We start from the raw sequence: 19,704 nt of genomic DNA on the forward strand, positions 1-19,704 counted from the left end.
TGCCCGTGGGGTGGCTGGACCCTCAGCAGCTCGCCGGGATGCAGGCAAAGCCCGCGGCGTGCTGACAGCACGGCCAGTGAACTGGGGAAGCTGTCGACGCGGTGCTTTGCCAACGCGCGTCGGCGTGCCAAGCTACAGGCAGCCGCGGCGGGAGAAGACGGAGGAGAGAGGAACCCCAGGCACTGACTGGGTTTATCTTCCAGCCGAGTATCAGTCCAGATTAACTGCATGTGTGACCACAGAGGCTTAAAGTCGTTCCTCGTCTTGGTTACGAAGCATGGCTGTGAAGCACGAAAAATCCTAGAAACAAAGATATTTAGAGCCTTCACATAGTACAGCCCAGCGCTCTGTCGCGTGACTCGCTGGGTTTGGTAAACGAGCGGCTTTACGTGCAGTCGGCCCGTCCAAGCACATTAAGGAAAGGCCCAAAGACACTAAAATCTTGATTTCTTGGATCAAAAAATCCCAAGGGGTTTTGACCGAGTACCGTGCCAGCTGTCGGGACCACGCCGGTTCTGCAGCAGCCCTCGGCGTCGCGTCCGTGGGATCCAGCGGCCGGAGAGCTGCCCTGCCCTGGGAGGCAAACGCGGGTACCCTCCTGCTCTACTGGGAAGTGCCCTCAAACTGGGGACGCCCGACCGAGGTAGCCACAAGAGTCCGGGTAAAGCACTAGCGTGTAAAACCACAAACCCCAGGGCCAGGCTGCCTCAGCGCCTTTCCTTTCAACCCCAGCGGTTCAGACACATTAAGCTGATAAAGATCTGCCTAGAAAGAAAAGGCCTTTCTGTGTTTTCCATCACCCAGCTGAGCCGGCGGGAGCGATGCTCGTGAAGACCGTGCTGTAATCTGCATCGGGACTGAAGTGCGTCAGCAGACGGCATATGGTGTGTTTGTTATCCTGCACTTCACAACCCTGGCTGTGGGGAAAGGAAATGTTGGGGTTTTTAGGTCAACCGCTGGACCGGTATGTAGCAGTGATAAGCGATGCGCCGTCGCTGCGCTTGACCACTGCTTTAGAGCTCAGATAGAGTACTTGAGTCACCAGAAATGTGCATATTTCAGCCACAAAAATGTTTTAGGGACACATTGTGTTACATAAGAAGTTATTTAATGTTATTAGTCAAACACTCTGTCTAACTCTTTAGGCCTAAAAAGCTCATACAGGCCATGCACACGTGAACCACAAATGTTAACAATCATTTTCCATTATTATTTTTAGCAACGAGTTTTACTTCTCTACTTATCTTTCGGTACACCCACGTATTTTAGAAGGGGTTGGATAGACCAAATTTTTTTCTACTGCATCTAAGCTCTTACGATGCTCTTTAGTACGTGGTGACCTGCCCCACCGATACACCCAGCTAACGCAGTCGTTCTGGCCCTCTTGGTCGCTGGCAGCAATACGGAGGGGTTAATCTGCTAAAGGCAGCATCCCTCCCGGCAAGCTGGGATGACGGCCAGAGTTGCCCTGGCACCCCGTGAGCATTGCCAGAGGGTCTCCGGTGCCTGCTATGTTACATCAAAGCAAGTCGATCGTTGCTATTGAATGACCACATGGATGTTCAAGTGATCATCCGCAAGGAAGGTGGCCCTGGGTACTTCACCGCTGTGGTTCAGCGGCCACGTAGCGCTGCGAGAACGGCTCCCGTCCCGTCCCGTCTCGCACCCGCGCGCTCACTCACGCTCTACGGGTTAAACCTTGAAACTACTGACTTTCTAAATTGTGAGCGAGAGTTTTCTGATCTTGTTCGCCACTCTCGAAATCGACTTTCTAAAGCGTAGACGGCAACGTGCGCTGCAGGGAAAACCGAACCAGAACTCCTACGCCAGCCTACATCTTCATGTAGACGCTCGGGTTGTCATTTGCATGGCTGAGGTCAGTGGGAATCATGTGAGCGGCTGCACCAGAGCACCCCGAAAACAGCCGGTGCCTCCTGCTCCCAGGGGCCCTTCCCTGCTGAAAAGGCAATTTTGCTCCCGAAAACGAGGAGGGACAGGGAACTGGTGCTTGGGTTCCCCCCCCCACGGCTTCTCCGCCCAGACCACGCTGCTCGGTTGGAAAGTTAAAGAGAAAAGAAGATGAGATTTCATACACCCACCTGCACAGACTCATCCCAGGAGTCAGGCAGAGTTTGCTCCCTCCCACGCACCACCGCTGCTGCGAAGCCTTGGCCCTGGAACCCCTTCACCCCTGCCCTCCCTGTGCTGCTGGATGGAGAAATCACCATAAATCCAGTTTAATTGCTCTGACCGGCACCAGCCAGAAGGAGGGTGACGGGCGGTCTGCCAGGGGCACGTCCCAGGGGCACGCTGGCACTGAGTTTGTTTCCACAGGTGCACTGAAGTGTGGCTGTTCTTAGCCCACGCCCGGCCCGGCCCACACTTGCCCCTGGCTGGGGCAGCGTGGCCGGGGCCCCGTGGGCTGTGCTGCGGTGGGTCTCCCCTCCCTGCCCGGCCCGTGATATCTCCGGGAGGGAAAGGCTCACGGCTCCTGCTGCCTTGCCAGCGAGCCGGTTAGTGCCATGCGGTGCTTCGCCTCCTCCCTCCGCCTCTCCTGCTCTTCACCCCCAAACACGGTACCGCCACTAAATTATGGAGCTACCAAGGATTTGTCACGAGGCATGGCAGGGGACAGAGCCTTGTGGAGGGCAGAATGGTCAGAGCAAAAGGCTCAGCACCCCTTCCCCAGCACTGCCCGTCCGGCAGCGGGAGCAGGGAGCGCTTTTGGCTGGCGAGGTCCTTCCTGAGGTCCCTTGTGATAAAGCCCCTGTATCCCCAGCGATGAACTCCGTCCCCTCTGCGTGCTCAGCCAGCGTCTCAGCCTCTTGCCGTGGGGAATTTTGCAAGGAGCTCGCCGCAGTGACGGGAATCATCCCGGTGTTCCGGGCTTAAAACCCAAAGGAGTGGCTGCCTGCGCATGGGGTAGGTGGAAAACAGGGGAGTAACTCATTCAATACGCCAAAAGGTGCGTGCTCAATTTAGTGTCATCATCTGACTAGGGCCAATCTGTTTTATAGGATAAAATATACAAGAAGCTTACCATAAAAAAAAAAAAAAAAAAAAAATAAGAGATTGCCAGGGGGATGAGAGCAGTGGGCTGGATCAGCTCGGCCCAGGCAGGAGCCCTGGAAGGGGGCCAGGGAGGCTGGAAAGATCCATGAGGAGTTTCCTGCAAAGAAACCATTCAAGAAATTGGGCAGAGGCAGTGTGCATGTGACGCCTCTGCAGCTCTGCTTGGGTGGAGGGGGAGCCATCCTCTGGGAAAGCAGCCCAGCCCAGAGATTTGGAGGGGGTAAGGGGGAAAGAAGGTGCAGTTTGCATCAACCTGACCCAAAATAATATGTGGCTTGTATTTTTTAAGCAGAAAAAAAAAAAAAGTAGAGCAAAAGATTTCATGTTGGAGGAAACATCATTTTTCCTCTTAAAAAACAAAACAAACCAGACCAGAAAAACCCCAAACCTTGCAGTTAACAAATTCCTGCCAAACACTGAAATATTTTCCGGTGAGGCCCAGAGGTCTCTGCCCCCCCCAGTACCATGAAACCGGTGTCACTGGACTGTCCCCCAGCTGGATGGGAACAACACCGCATTGAATTTTGCCTCCCCCCCCAGGTGTTTTTGGGAGATTTCGCACCCCAGAATTGGGTTTGTAAATATCACCAGTGCAGGGCCTAAAAATGCATCTGAAAATGCAGAGTCTGTTCTGGGACCCTCTGGCCCGGCAGAGAAACAACCTCCCACGGGAGCAGCTACAGACTGGTGAAGTCAAGTCCGTGAACTGGCCATTGGGCTAGAGTAAGCCCTGGGCTAGGGCAGCTCTGCCACAGACACCCGGTGTTTGCTCTGTGTTATTTTCGACCCCAAAACCCTCCATCAGCAGCGCTGGAAACAGGCTGGGTACAGGAGCTGCAGGTGCGAAACTAATTCAGAAGAGGTGCTGGAAACTGATGCTGACGGCATTTTTGGAAACTCTTTCCCCAAGCTGAAAAAAAAAAAAAAAAAAGGGATTTCCTAAAATGACTGAAAATGAATTTGCCACATCTGCAAAGAGTGGCTTGTGGGTTGCCTGTCCCTGAAAGCAGCTAAGGAAGTGCTACGGTCAGCAACTTTACAGTTTAAATGACAAAAGCTAATGTGCCCATGGGTGACAGCAAGTGCTAGGTATACTACCAGTCGCTTTAAATCCTGAAAACGCAACCATTTGAATTGTTAAAGCTCCACGAGTTTGCACAGTCCAAAAATACAGTCTCTTCAGCCAAAAAAAAGCTGGTTTTGGAATCAAGAATGGCTTGTAATTAAAGCCAACAGTATGAGAATCTGTAACTGATCTGCTCTGAACAAATTATTTGGCTACCTGAAAAGAAGAGAATCAAAACCTTTTTATTTTTTTGGAAAGACGCTCAAAGAAGAAAAACATTAACTTGCTGAGAAAGAGGAAACAATAAGGGCAAAATAAAACAGGCAAATGCGTGACCTCCATATTGGGCAAGCATGTGCAAAGGTGGAGAAGATGGGACTCGCTTTAGTTTGATGAGCAGTCCAATCACTGCTTCTGACATAAAATTAGATCAGTTGTTTAAAAAAGAGCTACGGAAACCAAAAAGATCTTATGCCATTGACCTTAACACTCCTCTGTAATATACTTGATGAGAGGGATTTTTGTTTTATTTTTACTGAGACAAATTCAATAGATTTACAGTGATGAATGCAATAAAATTACACACATGCTGAAGAAAAGCTTAGCTTCAAGGCAGTACAGCTCTGTCCAAGAAACTTAACTCCTTGAAATTTGCCATTTTCAGCTGGAAAGGAAAAATCTCAAAGGCATGACTCCAGCAAGGCTATTTAGTCAAACAGTACCAGATGGATGTGTGGGATTCACCTTCGGCTTTGGTTATGAATGAAAGTAGTCAGCTAGGAGTTTGCTAAAGGCTATTTTTGCCTAAAGAAGTCTGGTCAAGATGTAGTTAATGTAGCTGTGCTCGGGTCTGCTGTGCTTTGAGGAGGGGATGTGTGGAAATGAGCGGAAAAGAAGCTTGGAGGAGGCCAGGCAGCACAATGACCGAAGGATGTTGCTTGGATGAATTCAGTTTGTGACCAGGCATTTTGATTTGGTACAAAATGATGCCACAGTCTCCAGGAGACATAGGGAATATCTGACTGAGTTTTCAGTATTTTTCTTTTTCCAGGAACCTTACCAACAATACGGCTCATGCTGTCCACACGAGGAGTAACCATCACTATTTCCACCCTCCAGACAGGGAAGCAGAGAAAGAGCGTTTGGACTGACCTCTAAAGAGCTGGGCTGCATCTGGGTTTTAATGGGCTTGGAGCATCTGCCTCTCCTTAAATTGCGAGGGATTCCGTAGCAGCCCCAGGGAAACCAGGTGTGACAGAGCGAGCAGGGTATCTCACCCCGTACTCACAGAAAGACAAACCCAAGGCAGAGAAAGATCTTCATTCAACAAAGGCTTAAATGCGTATTTGTGTCTTCTTCTTCTCGAGGAATTTTTGAAATGCTTACCCAAATTTGGACGGCTGTGGTAGGCACACTGTTGTGCTTACATACTTCGTAAGTTGCCTTTGGTCTAGAAAAATCAAAGCAGCTCAGGTTTTTCCAGCATTTCTGTACGATTTGGCCCATCCATCAGCTGCCACATGTTGGTACGTACAAATGCACCACCTGATGAGGTGAATAGAAACCCCGACCTGCGTTCAGCCCAGCATGGACTAAGCTGACACCCCTCCTCCTCCGGGGCAGAGCCGCGGGGCGATTCAGGGAGTAGGACCCGTCCTACAGATCAGATCCATCCTACAGATCAGATCTGTCCTACAGATCAGATCCATCCTACAGATGATCAGATCCGTCCTGCAGCTCCATCGCACACAGGCAGCTGACGGCAAGCCATCCCCTTCTGCCAGCCGGTGGGCAGCCTCCCCCTCGCAGGGCTCCGAAAGCCTCCAGCCTAACAAAAACATCTCTTGTACCTACCGCACCGAAGGCCACAGATCCAAAGCCTACCCTTCCCAGCCCACGCGTTTCAGAAATAGTTCCAGGGAGAGCAAAAGAAACCGTTGTCCGAGCAATATATACAGATGCAAGTGCTTTGTGGCATGGTTAGTAAGGTAGTTTGTTTCACCACTTAAAATTCATCCGGAGGGCTCTTTTCTTAATAGTCAGAATCATCCCTGACAAAAGACTTTTTGAACATACCTATAAGGACTACGCTCGAAGTTCAGAGCGTTGTGGCTTTTTGGTTTTACTTTGTTTTCCAAAAGGGTTGATGAAAACCATGTTCATAAACTGACAGCAACAATCACAACACACGTACAAAAACAAGATAGCAGTCTCATACGGGAAATATTTCTGCTTTCATTTTTATTTTATGAATACATATACAAGAGATGCATAATCTTCCATTATCCAGGCTTAAAAGTAACAGGTTGGGTTCTTTTTTTTTTCCCAAAATAGCTTAAAGAGGAAAACAAGGATGAAGGAGGTGCAACATATCCAAACCATACAGTTGAAAACCTTGCTAAAATTACTGCTGAAATGTGAACATGTGGAGGGTGTGTCTGTGTGTGTGTATTGTCCTGTATCATAAAAGCCTCACCCAAGGTATTTATGTATATGTAAAAAAATGCTTTGGCATAACCAGAGATTCCTCCATGCAGACTTTGTTGACATTTCTGAAATACTGAGAGAATAAAAGCTGAGAATTATATCATATATCATTTTCTCTCCTTGGCAGCAACGTCTTTAAATGCAGGGGGGAAATGAAGAAGAGTCTGTTGACAAGAGACTTTACTTCCATACTAAGATGGTTATATTAGCAGGATGCAGCAGGATGCAAACAGCTTCAAATAGAAGAGATGGAGATATATATTTTTATATATGTATATAATGTAAAAATGCTTATTTTATATAAGAAAGGAAGATTTGTCAAGATAACATAAAATGAACCACTCTAAGACTAGCTTCCAGCAAAACATTTTGCTTTATTGGATCTATTTTCTAGCTACAAGTCAAGCTGACATCTGTCAAGCTTTTTAACTTTTCATATGGCAGTCTATAAGAAATGTTTCATGCAATGTCTACAATGCTAAATACAGGGTAAATAACTGGGATTAAACAGGTGTGGAATAACAGACTATTATAAGGACCAATAACAGCATATTATGTACATATAGCCATATTATATTCTCATGTCTTCACAGTAATGTGCAAATGTGACAAATATGGCTTTCATTTTTTTCTAAAGAAAGTAAGACATAATTATACAGAATAATGTTTTAAAACGCTTAGGAGGATTTCACCTTTTTGTGAAACCTGTTTCAATCTTCATTGCATTAGGGTTAAGGGGCCACCCCAGCACGGAGGTGTAGTTCAGGTGTATTTCCAGAAGGGGGCACAGATTCCTAAGGCACAATATTAATGTTAAACATTTTTAATTTAAGTCATGCTAGTTTATTTTAGTTGTTTTTTTTTTTTTTTGGTTATATGAAATAATAGGTTGTTGCTAGTTATATAATAAGCGTTTGATTGTAAAAAATACAATGTTAAAGGCTACACTACATGCCTACCTGTAGCTCCAGAAACATTAGCTAATCTGAAAACACACTATACAGCGCTGCATATTAAACCTTTGTGGTTTTTTGGTAATATTCTTTTTCATACATGTAGCAGAGAGTTATAAGGCTTCTGCGGAATAATAACATTATAACTGAACAAATATTTTACACTCTTCCATAATGGTATTTACAGTTACTATAACTCATATTTTGTCATTTGGTAAATAACATGTATCTTGTATGCATCCTTCTTGCCTATCTAAAGTGCTTGCTTAACTGCATGAGGAAAGAAAATGCATACCTGCTTTAGGTGCAACAAACCCTCAAAAGAAGTAGCTGAAATATTTGTTGTGGATCTGAAATGCATTCTCAGAAATTGAAATTATTGCTAAATTCAGTGCCCTCACTAGGCAATCATCTATATTATTTGTCATATATAAATATATGCATATAGACTAGTATGTATGTACATGCATACACATTCATCTATCATGTAAAAGATAGATTTCAATTTTTTGTCCATCAACCTTTTTTATTTTGTGCTATTCAACTCACTTGTGCTATGACTGAAGCCAGATTAAAATCAAAATCTTAACATGCTACTACTAACAATCCTATGATTCATTAGCACATAATAAAGACAATACGCAAAAGAAAGCTGAGATGATGACAAATCAGGAGGCTTTTGAAATGCACTGAGAATAAGGCAATAGGCTGTACATTACAGCAGAGGAAAAGCTGAAGAAATTCTGGAATTCATAAACACTTCTTACTGGAGTAGGGATTGCTCTCCCTACTTTGCTGCAGAGTCCTATGCTTTTTTCCAATAACACTCTCCAGAATGCAAGCTCTATAGTTTCTGCACCTACCAACTCTTTTAATGGTAGCAAATTCAAAGCTTATTAAAAATGCCCTGATGCCACAACCTGGTAAAATAAGGCACTTCCAGGGCTGTATGCCAGCGGTGCCATGCCAAAAAGATCAGCACTGGGAAGAAGCACTCAGATTTTGCTGAGTTTCCTAGTTTTGTCCCGTGAAATGCGCCGTCTCGGAGCGTACTCCCTCCTCTTTCTTTTGAGATGATTTTCTTTAAAGAAGCTGTTTCATTCATCAGTTGAAGTTGAGGAGCTACTTCTTTGTAAGCAAGAGGTAAATCTTCAGTTCCTGACATTCAGTAAGGTGGAAGATCAGAGTGGTACCAGGCAACGTCTTCAGTTTATTCGGTATCTCTCTACTTGAGCTGACACGCCAGCTAAGTCAAAAGTGTGTGTGGATTTCATACTAGGCCCGTATTGCAAGCTACGAATGGACATTGGTACTGGAAAGGTCATTCCTTATAATTTCATTTACTGCAAAGAAAGAAGACAAGAGAAAAGGAATCCATTAGCATCCCACTGCTGCAGGAGGGTCTCTTCAGTACACAGCCCCCCCGAACTTGCATCCATTCCTTGACAGCTTCAGTACAGCTCTGAACCGTAAGCGTAACATCACGAGATAGCTTGTACAGGCTGATCACAAATCAGCAGGATTAACCAAGGTTATTAACATGCTAAATACCATGTAAAACCAGGCATCACAAGAACAGCAGCATCCTGGATCCTTGATTGCATCAAACATATTTAACATTTCAAATCAGTTACAGATAAAACATTTCATTTGCTCTAGAACTGGCTCGGACATGTAAAGCAAAGAGAACCACAGGAAATCTTGGAATAATCTACACCTTCCACAGAAAGAGCCGTTTGGAAAGTATGTTAGCCATGGTAGGTACTGGGGGCAGAAAGCTGCCAGCCACTGAACCTGGGTATGTGCAGCTGCAATGCCTAGATAGAATACGACTTCATGTGCTGATTTTTTCCACTGTGGGACAGTATTAGGAAACAATAAAAGAAGAGAAGAAACTGTTGTGTGCTTGCCCATTCCCTGGGGCTGGTAACACAAGTAAATATATACCCTCCTTTCGTGGTGACCAACACACGTGGACATGCAGTCTTCGCTCTGTCTGCACAGACAGATGGGAGGGATGAGCAAGTTAAAACCCTTGGCAAGAGTCAGAGGAAAGAATAAACAAGGTCTGCTATCTCAGCATCGGCCAGTCAGACTGCATCTCCACTGATAAAGTGTTGTTTTCTTTATTCACGAGTCGTCTTTCATTCTTTTCCCCCTCCCCTGCAGATCATCAAGCAATACAGTTTCCCACACTCCACTTATGTCCATTTATCAGCTTGTGATTTTTGGCAGATGGACGGGAAATGACTGAACCTGGCAAAGGCCATCTACAGTGGACTACACAACATCCCTTTTATTTCCACCCCACCCCCCTGCAGCGACTGCCACCACCTGATTTACATGAAGATAGACAAAATGCCATCAGTAGGGCTATCACCGCTTCTGAGTTTCCCTAACATTGCTGGGAGTGGGAAACACATGCCCACGTCATGGAAGCACCACGGAAAAGCCTGCATTTTCCTTTCCTCGTGGGCTGTTGTTCACCACCATCCAGATAACTTCATGTGTTTACTGAAGAAGACCAAGCCTGTCTAAAACCAACTTCCTGAAGCAATTAGTTGGGGGTTGTTTTTTTGGGTTTTTTCTTTTTTTTTTTTTTTCCTGCAGACTTATTGCCCATTTAGTAACTGCAGCACATGAATCAGTCAGGATTTGTGTCACAGGTCCTGGCCACCGAAACCACTTCTACCAATGGATACGCACACCATGCTTCAGAAAGGAAATATCGGTTGTATTTGTAACTACCTATTTATGGCAGCAAACTGAGAGCGGTATGGAAATGAGATGTGAAGACAAAGCAGTTCTTTCTCTCAAGAGTGCTGTGGGGTTCATCTTTAATTATTACCCAACAGTGGAAACAAATTTGAGCAGCAAGCCCTGCTCTGTGGCAAAGACTGCCCCGCATGCATCCGAACACAGCAAGAAGTGCTACCCCATTTACATGCTGCAAGAGTCCGGACAGCTTTTGGGACCGAGTCTCTGCCTTGAATGCAAACAGCACACTTCTGTGGGATGATTTTTCCATGATGCTTTTGTAAAGACAGTTTCTTTAATAAACTTCTCAAAGCGACATTGGGTGTGCAGCAAAAACACACTGTGGTATCTTGGTGTTGAGTGTGACAATGAAAAAAATCCTCATATGGGCCAGACAGTGTCACAGTTTTGCTAACTTTCCCTCAAAGTTTCTGTTACAGCAAATAAAATTAAGATACTACTCAAGGCAATCCTTGGTCTTTGTACAGTTACTTAGTGCTTAGAAACATTAAATAATGAATCTTCACAGCGCTTCTGTACAGTGTGAAAACATAAATATCACCAGTATTTCACAGATGGGGACAGGGAGGTGGAAGAGCGAAGGAGCTCCCCGTCCCAGTCAGGATTAGCCCTCGGGTATCTTGAATCTCAAACTAATGCTATAGCACACGCTGAGATACTCTTGCTTGATTCATTCAGTAAGACTTTCAAAAGTAACATGCCCCAGCCTGCCAGCCTACGCTTTCCCCTATTAAAGCATTTAGTAAAAGTATTTCGGAAGCAACTTGATGACATGCCAGTCTAAGAGCCAAAGGTCCATCTCCAAAATCGGCTTAGGCACTCAGAGGCTGCCCTTTCCAGCCACGCTCGGTACCCTCAGCTGAATCCTCTGTCACTCAAGCGCTGTAGGACACATGGCTTACCCTAGAGATGACGTGACTTTTCCTTTCAGCTGGGAGCCCGCTTGCCTCGGCTCAGCCCATGAAACCACCACGGTCCTTCGGTCACGCTCTCTCCAGCCAAACCAATCTGTCCCCAGCTGCAATCACTCGTCATTCTGTTATCAGCTCCAACAGGATACAGATTAGACCTTTGGCTTTATTGCTGACTTTTGTTGGATGTTATTTTCTTAACAGAGGTAGACTTCTGCTACCTTGATGAGCAGCGGTCGAGGCTGGTGTCCTCGGGTAACAACATCGGACAGTTCAACAGCAGTCACTAGGCAATGGCAGCGTGGACTCGGGAGACAACTGAACCTCAACCAAAGCACACCCGTTGCCACTGGATCTCACAACCAAACGGGGCCAAAACCACCAAGAGGACGTTCAACATCCCTCTCATCCATGGCGGCCCATGGACAGCGTGGCTCAGACACCGGCCTCTTTATTTCACTGTCGCTTGTTCCCCTTTACCCACCGCAGTGTCGGAAATGCAAAAATTCCCAATAACACAGTGGAAAAAACCTACAGAGGGACACCGGTGCATGCAGAAGGCCCAGGTGGGGCAATTCGTGATCTGGCAAAGCAGGCGATCGATCTGGTAGAGGCAGGCGGCTAGCAGGGAGCACTAAACACGAGAGCTGAAAGGGGAAGTGTGCTGAGAGCGGGCTTTCCCGTGCTGCCCGCCGAGGCACCTGAGGCTGGAAGGAAAACCCTCTGGCGGGTGGGAACGGGGGGAATCCAGGTGGCAAGAGCACACGAAACGCTCTGGGTGACGCTTGCTGGGTTTGGCTAGAAGGCTGCTCCCCGCCATCTCCAGCTGCAGGGTCTAGCACTGCCATGAAGACACTCCTCTCTCCCTCCAGGTCCGAGAAACGGACGTAGAGGGAAAACTTGTTGGGGGCGGGAAATGCAGTTTTGGGTCAGTCAAAATGACATGAAAACACGGATTACATTTCTCAAATAGTTTCAAATGTCTTTCTTTAGCATCAACATTTTTTATTGCAAATTTCTGGAGAGTTTGCTTCTTTTAATACTCCATATTAACACTTCTGGTGCATGTTAGGAAATGTTTTATTTTTGATCAAATGGAGTGTTTTGGAGTGTTTTGCTTGACCCAAAACTGATTTTTGTTTCTCTTGGCAAGAAAACATCAAATATTCTTGTTGTAGGCTGACCCAAGATTGCCCTTCCCAACAACAAATCAAAAATTCTGTTACTGAAGTATGGCTCTGCTGAAGTGTCCTGTACATCCGTCTGTACCAGTGTCGCATCTACCACAACAGCCAGTAGCCAATTCTTTGGGAAAGAGCATAGGAACCAGGCACACCTCCAGCAATGCTTTCTCTAGCACACCTTTATGCTGCCGGAGGGCTTCATGAGCAAGAGGAGGTCTGCATCTTTCTTTCTAGTGAACTTTGTTGAACCTTCTTCCATTAAGTTTTCTAATAACCTTCTGAACTTGTTTTGGCCTTCACGGTTTCCTGCAGCAACGGGTTCCACAGTTTAAGGATGTGCTGGGGGAAGAAGTACTTTTTTTTGTTTGTTTTAAATTTGTTTCTTGAGAATTTCATTCATGTGTTGTGTGAACGAGCTGATTGTTCCATGTTCACCATCTCCTTTGCCATCCTTCACACTCCTTCCCCTTGGTATCCTCAGGGCTCCAGTCAGTCCTGTAGGACCACTGCAGAACTCCCCAGAGAGGTAAGATATACTGCTTGTGCAGAGAAAATAATTGGTATTTTTCTCTTAGTTCCCACCTTTCTAACAAAATATTTATTATATACTTGAGGAGAGTCAGCTGGTTGCTGTCTTGAATGCTCAAGTTTTGGCTTACAAGCCTGTTACTACAAGAGGATTGTGTGTGCTCCACAGAACAGCAGTATTCAGTGCAAGCAGTATTTTGGCCTGGGTTTGAGTTTCATTCCAAAAGCAAATGCCAGTCTTTGATTCTGCTGCTGCTTGGATACGCATCCATTCACGTCTGTAGTACCATTCCAGGAGCAGTTGTGTTTTGCATGAGCGCAACATTTTTCAAAGAAAGGTTGCAAAGGCTTCGCTCTCATTTTTAAAACAACATAACCCGAGTACTCGAAAGGACCCATTTTACAGACAGGACAGATGAGACCTAAAGAATTACCTGGCTTGCTGGAGGCCCTACATACAGTTTAGCAGCAGATCTGGAATAGCATGCAAGATGTTTAATTTTCAATGCCCAGATTAGCACAACACTTCCCTTAAAGCAACAGGTTGATCCCTATCAGGACAAACAGCTGAGTACAATGATTTACAGCACCTTTGTCATCAGATTTTTTTCACTGTTTTTCTGCTGGCTTTGGGGAGGGGGGTCACCATCGCTTTTATAGCTAACACCTACAGTTCCCCACAATGCCTCCCCTCAACTGCTATTTTCCATTGTCACGTTCAGCTTTTCCACTGACAGAAAGTCAAAAAAATAATAGTGCTGAGAAATGCAGGTAACACGTGACCTCTCTACCTGTCAAGGCGTCTGAAAGAGGAACCTTTCCTTTGCTAAACAGCAGATGCCACAGTAGCAGGATGTGGTGAGCTGTTACACCACATTTTAGTTTAATAAGGAGTTTTTTCTTGTATTTAATTTTGCTTTAAAATGCCCTTGCAATGGAAATTTTTGCTTTACTAATTAGCAAAATCAGTGTCTTACTGATGCAACAGTTTGGGTTCCTGCACGGAACAGGACAACCAGACATATCTGAACAAATGTGGGTTCCATATATAGATGTGAACTTCATAGGAAATGGAGTATTTTTAACATTTGGTGGCTGTACATGGATTCCATCAACTGGCAAAACTTTAAATTTCTGCAGATTTCTGTTTTCCTTGTATCTGACTACTAATATAGATAACATTGGGGCCTTTTGTTTTAATAAAATACCTGTTCTTCTGAGACAAAGTTCTGCCTCCCAGCTCAGATACTGATCCCACTCAGATCACAGAAGTTGAGAGGTCAGCGGTGCAGGGAGTGGGGAGAAGGCACATGCAGGGGGTTTCCACAACTGGGGAGCTCTCTGGGGCTACAAATAGGAGAGCTTGGAAGACTCCATACTCCTAAAGGCCAATGCTCCCAAGAGTCCAAAAAAATGGAAGGTAAACGGAGAGCCATGGTCAAACCCACAATTAGGAAGAGCTGAGTCTACAGTTTTGGCAGGGAACGATGGCACTTTGAAAACATATCCCACCTCCGTTCACTTCGCTAGGAGTAACGTTAAGGCTCCAGTTTCTGGCTGGGTTAAGCCGCTGCCTTTTCACACATTGCACCCCGAAGGCTGTGGAAGTCAACGACTGTCTTTCCATCAACTTCAGTTCACTTCAGCAGCGGCCCAGAACGGCTCGAACAAGGAGACTGAGCAGCAGAGCTGCGGGTTGCATTCACTGTTGCACCCCTTTCCGACTGCACACTTCTCTTTCACAAGCAAGTTTTTGCGGCTTTCCGCTCCACTCTTTTTTAAGGGGTGTGATAGAGTTGAAGTAAAAGGGCACGGAGAGGTTGTGTACGCGTCCCTGTTTCTGCATAAATAGCGACGGCATCAGCTCTGTTCCTTCAGGATGGTTTTTGGTTTCCTTATCAATAGGAAGAGCCACACAGCATGTCCCAAGACATCTAGGCCTTCAGGGTCACATCAAGCTTTTTTCCACAGCTGACTAACCAACCTTTGCTTGTTACTTCATGTCCACCTGTGACCGCTGGGGACCATCGTCTCTACCACGGAGCAGAACTGAAGCAGGAGGTTCAGATGCCGTAATGCTCTCTCGCCGAAAAGGAACAAAAGCAACCTGCTCTGACTGGTGCACGTGTCATGGAAAATACAAGTAACACCAGCTGCATCTTTCAAGCCACACGTGTGAAAAGCCTGTGTGAAATTACGCCCGGATTCTGCCGTGTCCAGACAATAACGCTTCGTCTTTCAGATGGGTGTAACCACCCAAGCAACGCGATGCCATGTTTGGATACCACGCTTGGACCGTGTTTGACGCTGGTCATACTGCACAGCTAGGTGTCACATTTGAGCAATCTCCAGAAAAGTGTAGCAGTCCTGAAAGCAAAACTGCCTCACTTTGGCTCATCGTTTTTGCCTTCCAGCAGAATTCACTAGCTCAGGTCGAGCCCTGCGCCGGTACAACTACAGCAACACCCAGGTCAGGGATCTCTCCACATGCCTCATTACACAGTGCAAACGTACCCCTAAGTGCTCTGAATTTCTGCTGTTGGCAACAGCTCGCTGCTCACGAGCATTGTGGAGTGGGGACTGTGTTTTCCTCCCCACTGGGTACAGCTCTGAGCACGCTGTCGCCATTCAGCATATGAATAAGGACAGGGCAACATAACTCTGGAGTGAGTCTACAAGTTTGACGCTGACACGACACTACCTGTAGTAATGTTTCATAGTATGACGTTCACTTTACTGTCTGTAATTACTGCCCTTGGATTTTCCACCAGCGATGCCACATCATGCTCCATCAGGCTCCTGTGCTCTCATATGCCCTTCATTTCAGATCAAATGCCACATTATTAGCATCACTGAAGAGGAATTCAAAGTCGCAAATGAATGCAGAGGAAGCAGAAATACAGGAGGAAAAAATGTTTTCCCTTATTGCCATGCACTGATTTTATTAAAGAGAAAAATGGCTAAATATAGACACATACACAGTGAGTAAAGAAATGAAGCTCCTGGTATAAACTCCATCACATGAGTAAAATTCTACAGTTTTTATCACGGTACCTACTTCCTCACTAATAAGAAGCAATCCTTTCTGACATACGAAAGCTGCAACAAACAACATAGAATTATTACTTAAATCACTAAGAAAAATAGGGCTGTCAGAGAAATTCTTTTTTCAAAGCTAGTAAGTATTGTCCTGTGAATAAGAAAAAAAATCAGAAAACAGTGATACAAATTCCTGAGGTGCCAGCCTGTAATGCGAAACTATAGATCACATTAAAGCTTACTGAATTAAAAACCAAACAAAACAAGTCTTGTGAAGCAATGGAAAATATAACTTCACACGTTCCATAAAGAAGCCAGATCTTGTATTACCTCAGGTGTCCTGGATGTGTTTAAACCTTAAACTTATTTTTATCTGTTTAATCATAATAAGCCACCACCACAGGGCATGCTATTTTTGGAGACAGCGAATAGGACAGTGGAGCAAGTGAGTGACAACAAGTAGCAGGTTTTAATAAAACATGATCCTCCCATACGAACGTCGGCTTGGCACGGTGGATGGTATTGTTGTGCACGACAGACATTAACAAGGAATCATTTTCCTACCTGCTCTACCCTCTGCCTTACTTAGCTCAACAGCTCCAAATAATGCAAAATCTCCCACAGTGGCTGCGCTGCGGAGGGCTAATGGGAAAGGTTCCTCGCTGGAGCGCGATGACAGCACCGTGTGGCAGTAATTTAACTGGGGCTCTTGACTAGGTGCCCAGACTAAATGAGTCCCATCCTATCACACCAAAACTCCTGGGTTTGGATTTTTTTCATCCCTCCCATATGCAACCCTGGGAACGCCCTGCGTCTCTTGCTCTGCAAACACTTAGGGATGAATTCCCCGGCTGCTGGGAATTAGCGCAGGAATCAGCACAGCCGCAGTGATTCCCAGCACACGGGGGTCTAAACTTTAGCTCGTTTTTACTCTCAGTCTGAGGGTGGCTGCGCTCAACCTGGCTTAGCTTTTATACCAAAGAATCAGAGAGCCAACAGGAATTTTCAGTAGCCCTCACTGAGGCCAACCTTGCCTGGAGCGGCTGGGGTTTGGGCTGCGCAGAGGCTTCAGGTTCTGCCCTGGTATGATGCAAGCCACGTTTGACACACACATACACACATGTGTGAGGGTAGGGCTGGGCAACAGACAAATAAACCACATTTTAACCAAAATTATGTGTTTACGTTCCTAAGAGCATCTGTAAGGGAAACAAAACAGACATATTTTACGTTTTACACAAAATTTCCACATGACAGAAGAACTACGCAAATGCTACCTAAGGCAGCCAAAACCCAAGGTCGGTACTGCTGGAAGCTTTGTGGGTACCAGTCAGGAAGGAGTAAGGAAGAGCATGCACCGCTTTGCTAGAGACAACAGAAATTTGCCCCTGCCATAAGAAATACAGTAATACAAACTGATTCTGGTGATCAGTTTTACTTTCCAGTTTAGCACCCAGCAGTGAAATAGTGCTGTCAGACCCCAGCGTTCAAAACTCATGAATCATGCCCTGAAGCATGACAAGAGTGGATTCGAAATCAAAACAAATTTAAAGCAATTCTGCATTTGCCTGTTTTTTAGCCTCCAGATGTCTCCGGCAGTGTTTATTAAACCCCGAACGTAACAGAAATGAAACTTCCTTTTTTCCTTTTCCCTTTCCTATTTCCGAACCCATCCCACAAGGTTTGCTGTCCGTCACAACTTGCAGTCAACCGCGGCACGGGCAACACTCGAGACACGAGGCTCTCAAAGAAGAGCAAGGTTGAAGCCCACCTGACGGCCCCAAGGGCTGGCAGCTCCCCAAGCCCACAGGCAGTGAATGGGAGAGGGGGAGGGGGTCTGGACCATGCTGCAAAGCTCTGAGCCCAACGCTGGACGCTGCTACTCGGGGACCTCCTGCCCCGCCAAAGGAGCATCCCATGAGTACGCATCCAGCCCAGCACCGGCGATTTCTGCCGGCAGCTGGCACCAGCCTTTTGGACCTCACACGGCAATCCGTATCAGGCCAGACCGCTTCACATTACTCGAGAAGGGGTTTCTTCACATGCTGGAAAAGTGACAGATTACCTTTAGGAAAAGAAAAAAAATATCTGGGGGTACAGGAGGGAAAAGGGGAGGAAGAGAGGATCCATAATCTCCATGACTTAACTGACTTCAGAGTTTAAAAAAAAACAAGACTGAATTTCTCTATCGATTATACAATTATTAATCTTTTTAGAAGCTTTTCCAACATTGCACATAATGAGCAATTCATCAAAGCATATTAGGTGCCACGGAAGTTGCATTCAATATAAAGGGGTCATTAAGTTTCTTGTAATTGCACATTACTGAAGCTTTTGTTAGTTCTAAATCAAATCAATGGGATGTGCACGTATGCTCTTTAATTGACTTTATGTAATAATAATGTGGCCCCTAGTGATCATCTTGGAATCCTCCAAAATGAGCCACCTTGCGCTGCTGTTCGTAAAAAACCAGCTCATGTGCAGCTGGGCATATCAAATGAAGCAAAGAAATAATGAATGGAAGAAAGAAAGAAGCACCTTGGGTCACGCAGGAGTATTTGCTGAGTGCCCTTTGCTTTTCGCGGCAGAGAACAGCCAAGAAACTCAGCTCTTCCTCCACTCAACCAGCCTCAAAGCCTGATGGACTTCAGCAGGAGTAACGTTGGGCCTCAACACTAGAAGTGTCCTGGAGATAGGCTCAAACAGGGTCTGTCTGATCTTTTTCTGAGCAAAGAGGGTTTTTTGGTTTTTTTTAAATGCACCCTACTTGCCCCGTTATCATCACCATCACCCACACCTCTTGCCTTTATAGCCCTTTTTATCGGCAAACCTCAAAGCGTGCGCTAAACCGAAAAGATGAATGCATTATTCACGTTATCTAGCACAGAGGGCACCGAGGCAGGGGCAACACTAGGATGCTGCTGCGTACACAATACACGATATTTGTGCTGCTTGGGGGGGCGACCACTGTTGGGCCACATTCCCACCCAGGCTGTGGTGAAGGCTGAACTTTGTTTGCGAACCCCTAACTCACAGGAGTTTTGCTCAGGCAGATAAAACGATGGCCATGAGATGACCCAGTCAGTGGCTGGCCACACGCTGCTCAAGGGAAGAGAAATGCTGGGTGGGGCTAATAAAATTTTTAATGTGTTTGATAAGGGAAAAGAAATCCACCTGTGAGCCTGCTGGGGGCTAGGCTGGGAAAGGTCGCGCTGGCTGGGGGAAATCCTTAGGTGATGGAACATGGCTGCTAATCTTCAGCAGTTGGCACAGAAGTAGGGCTAGCTCTGGGAATCTGCACTGGTGGCTGCAAACAGCCTGCAGAAAAAATGATGCAGGCAAATCGTCAGGTGATAGATTCGCTTGTGGCATGATGACCTGGCCACCACCGTAACGCGAGCTGTACGTAATGCCACAGGACTTTATTTTAACCACGGCAGCGTCTGTTGCTGAAGAACGCTGCAGTTCAAAGAGGAATGCACGTCCTCTCCGCCGTGGCTCCCTGGAGAAGAGCGCTGGTGGTGGTTAATGATACTCTTGCGTTGGTTTTGCACTACACTAACTACACTAGCTAAAGACCTTTTCATGACACAACTCCCATCCAGTTTGGGTGGGAAGGTTCGATACAAAGCAGGTTGATTTCGTGGAGAGACACTGAAGACATATCAATGCAAGCTGGGCCATGA

At 46.1% G+C, this 19,704-nt stretch overlaps 1 protein-coding gene across 4 annotated transcripts in view; it reads right to left on the reverse strand.

Moving 5' to 3' along the window:
• The window catches only part of NFATC1 (nuclear factor of activated T cells 1), a 160,275-nt gene that overhangs the window by 39,114 nt on the left and 101,457 nt on the right, over nt 1-19,704 (reverse strand). For 3 of the 4 annotated variants that reach the window (XM_075052424.1, XM_075052428.1, XM_075052425.1), the window contains exon 10: nt 6,363-8,921. The exons of the other annotated variant lie outside the window; for it this stretch is intronic. In XM_075052424.1, coding sequence (XP_074908525.1) covers nt 8,872-8,921 — 50 coding nt within the window. In that variant the 3' untranslated portion in view covers nt 6,363-8,871. Of the gene's footprint in view, nt 1-6,362; nt 8,922-19,704 lie in introns of those variants that run through there. 4 annotated transcript variants of the gene reach the window in all.

Source organism: Buteo buteo, chromosome 20 (assembly GCF_964188355.1).
Source record: "Buteo buteo chromosome 20, bButBut1.hap1.1, whole genome shotgun sequence".
NCBI lineage: Eukaryota > Metazoa > Chordata > Aves > Accipitriformes > Accipitridae > Buteo > Buteo buteo.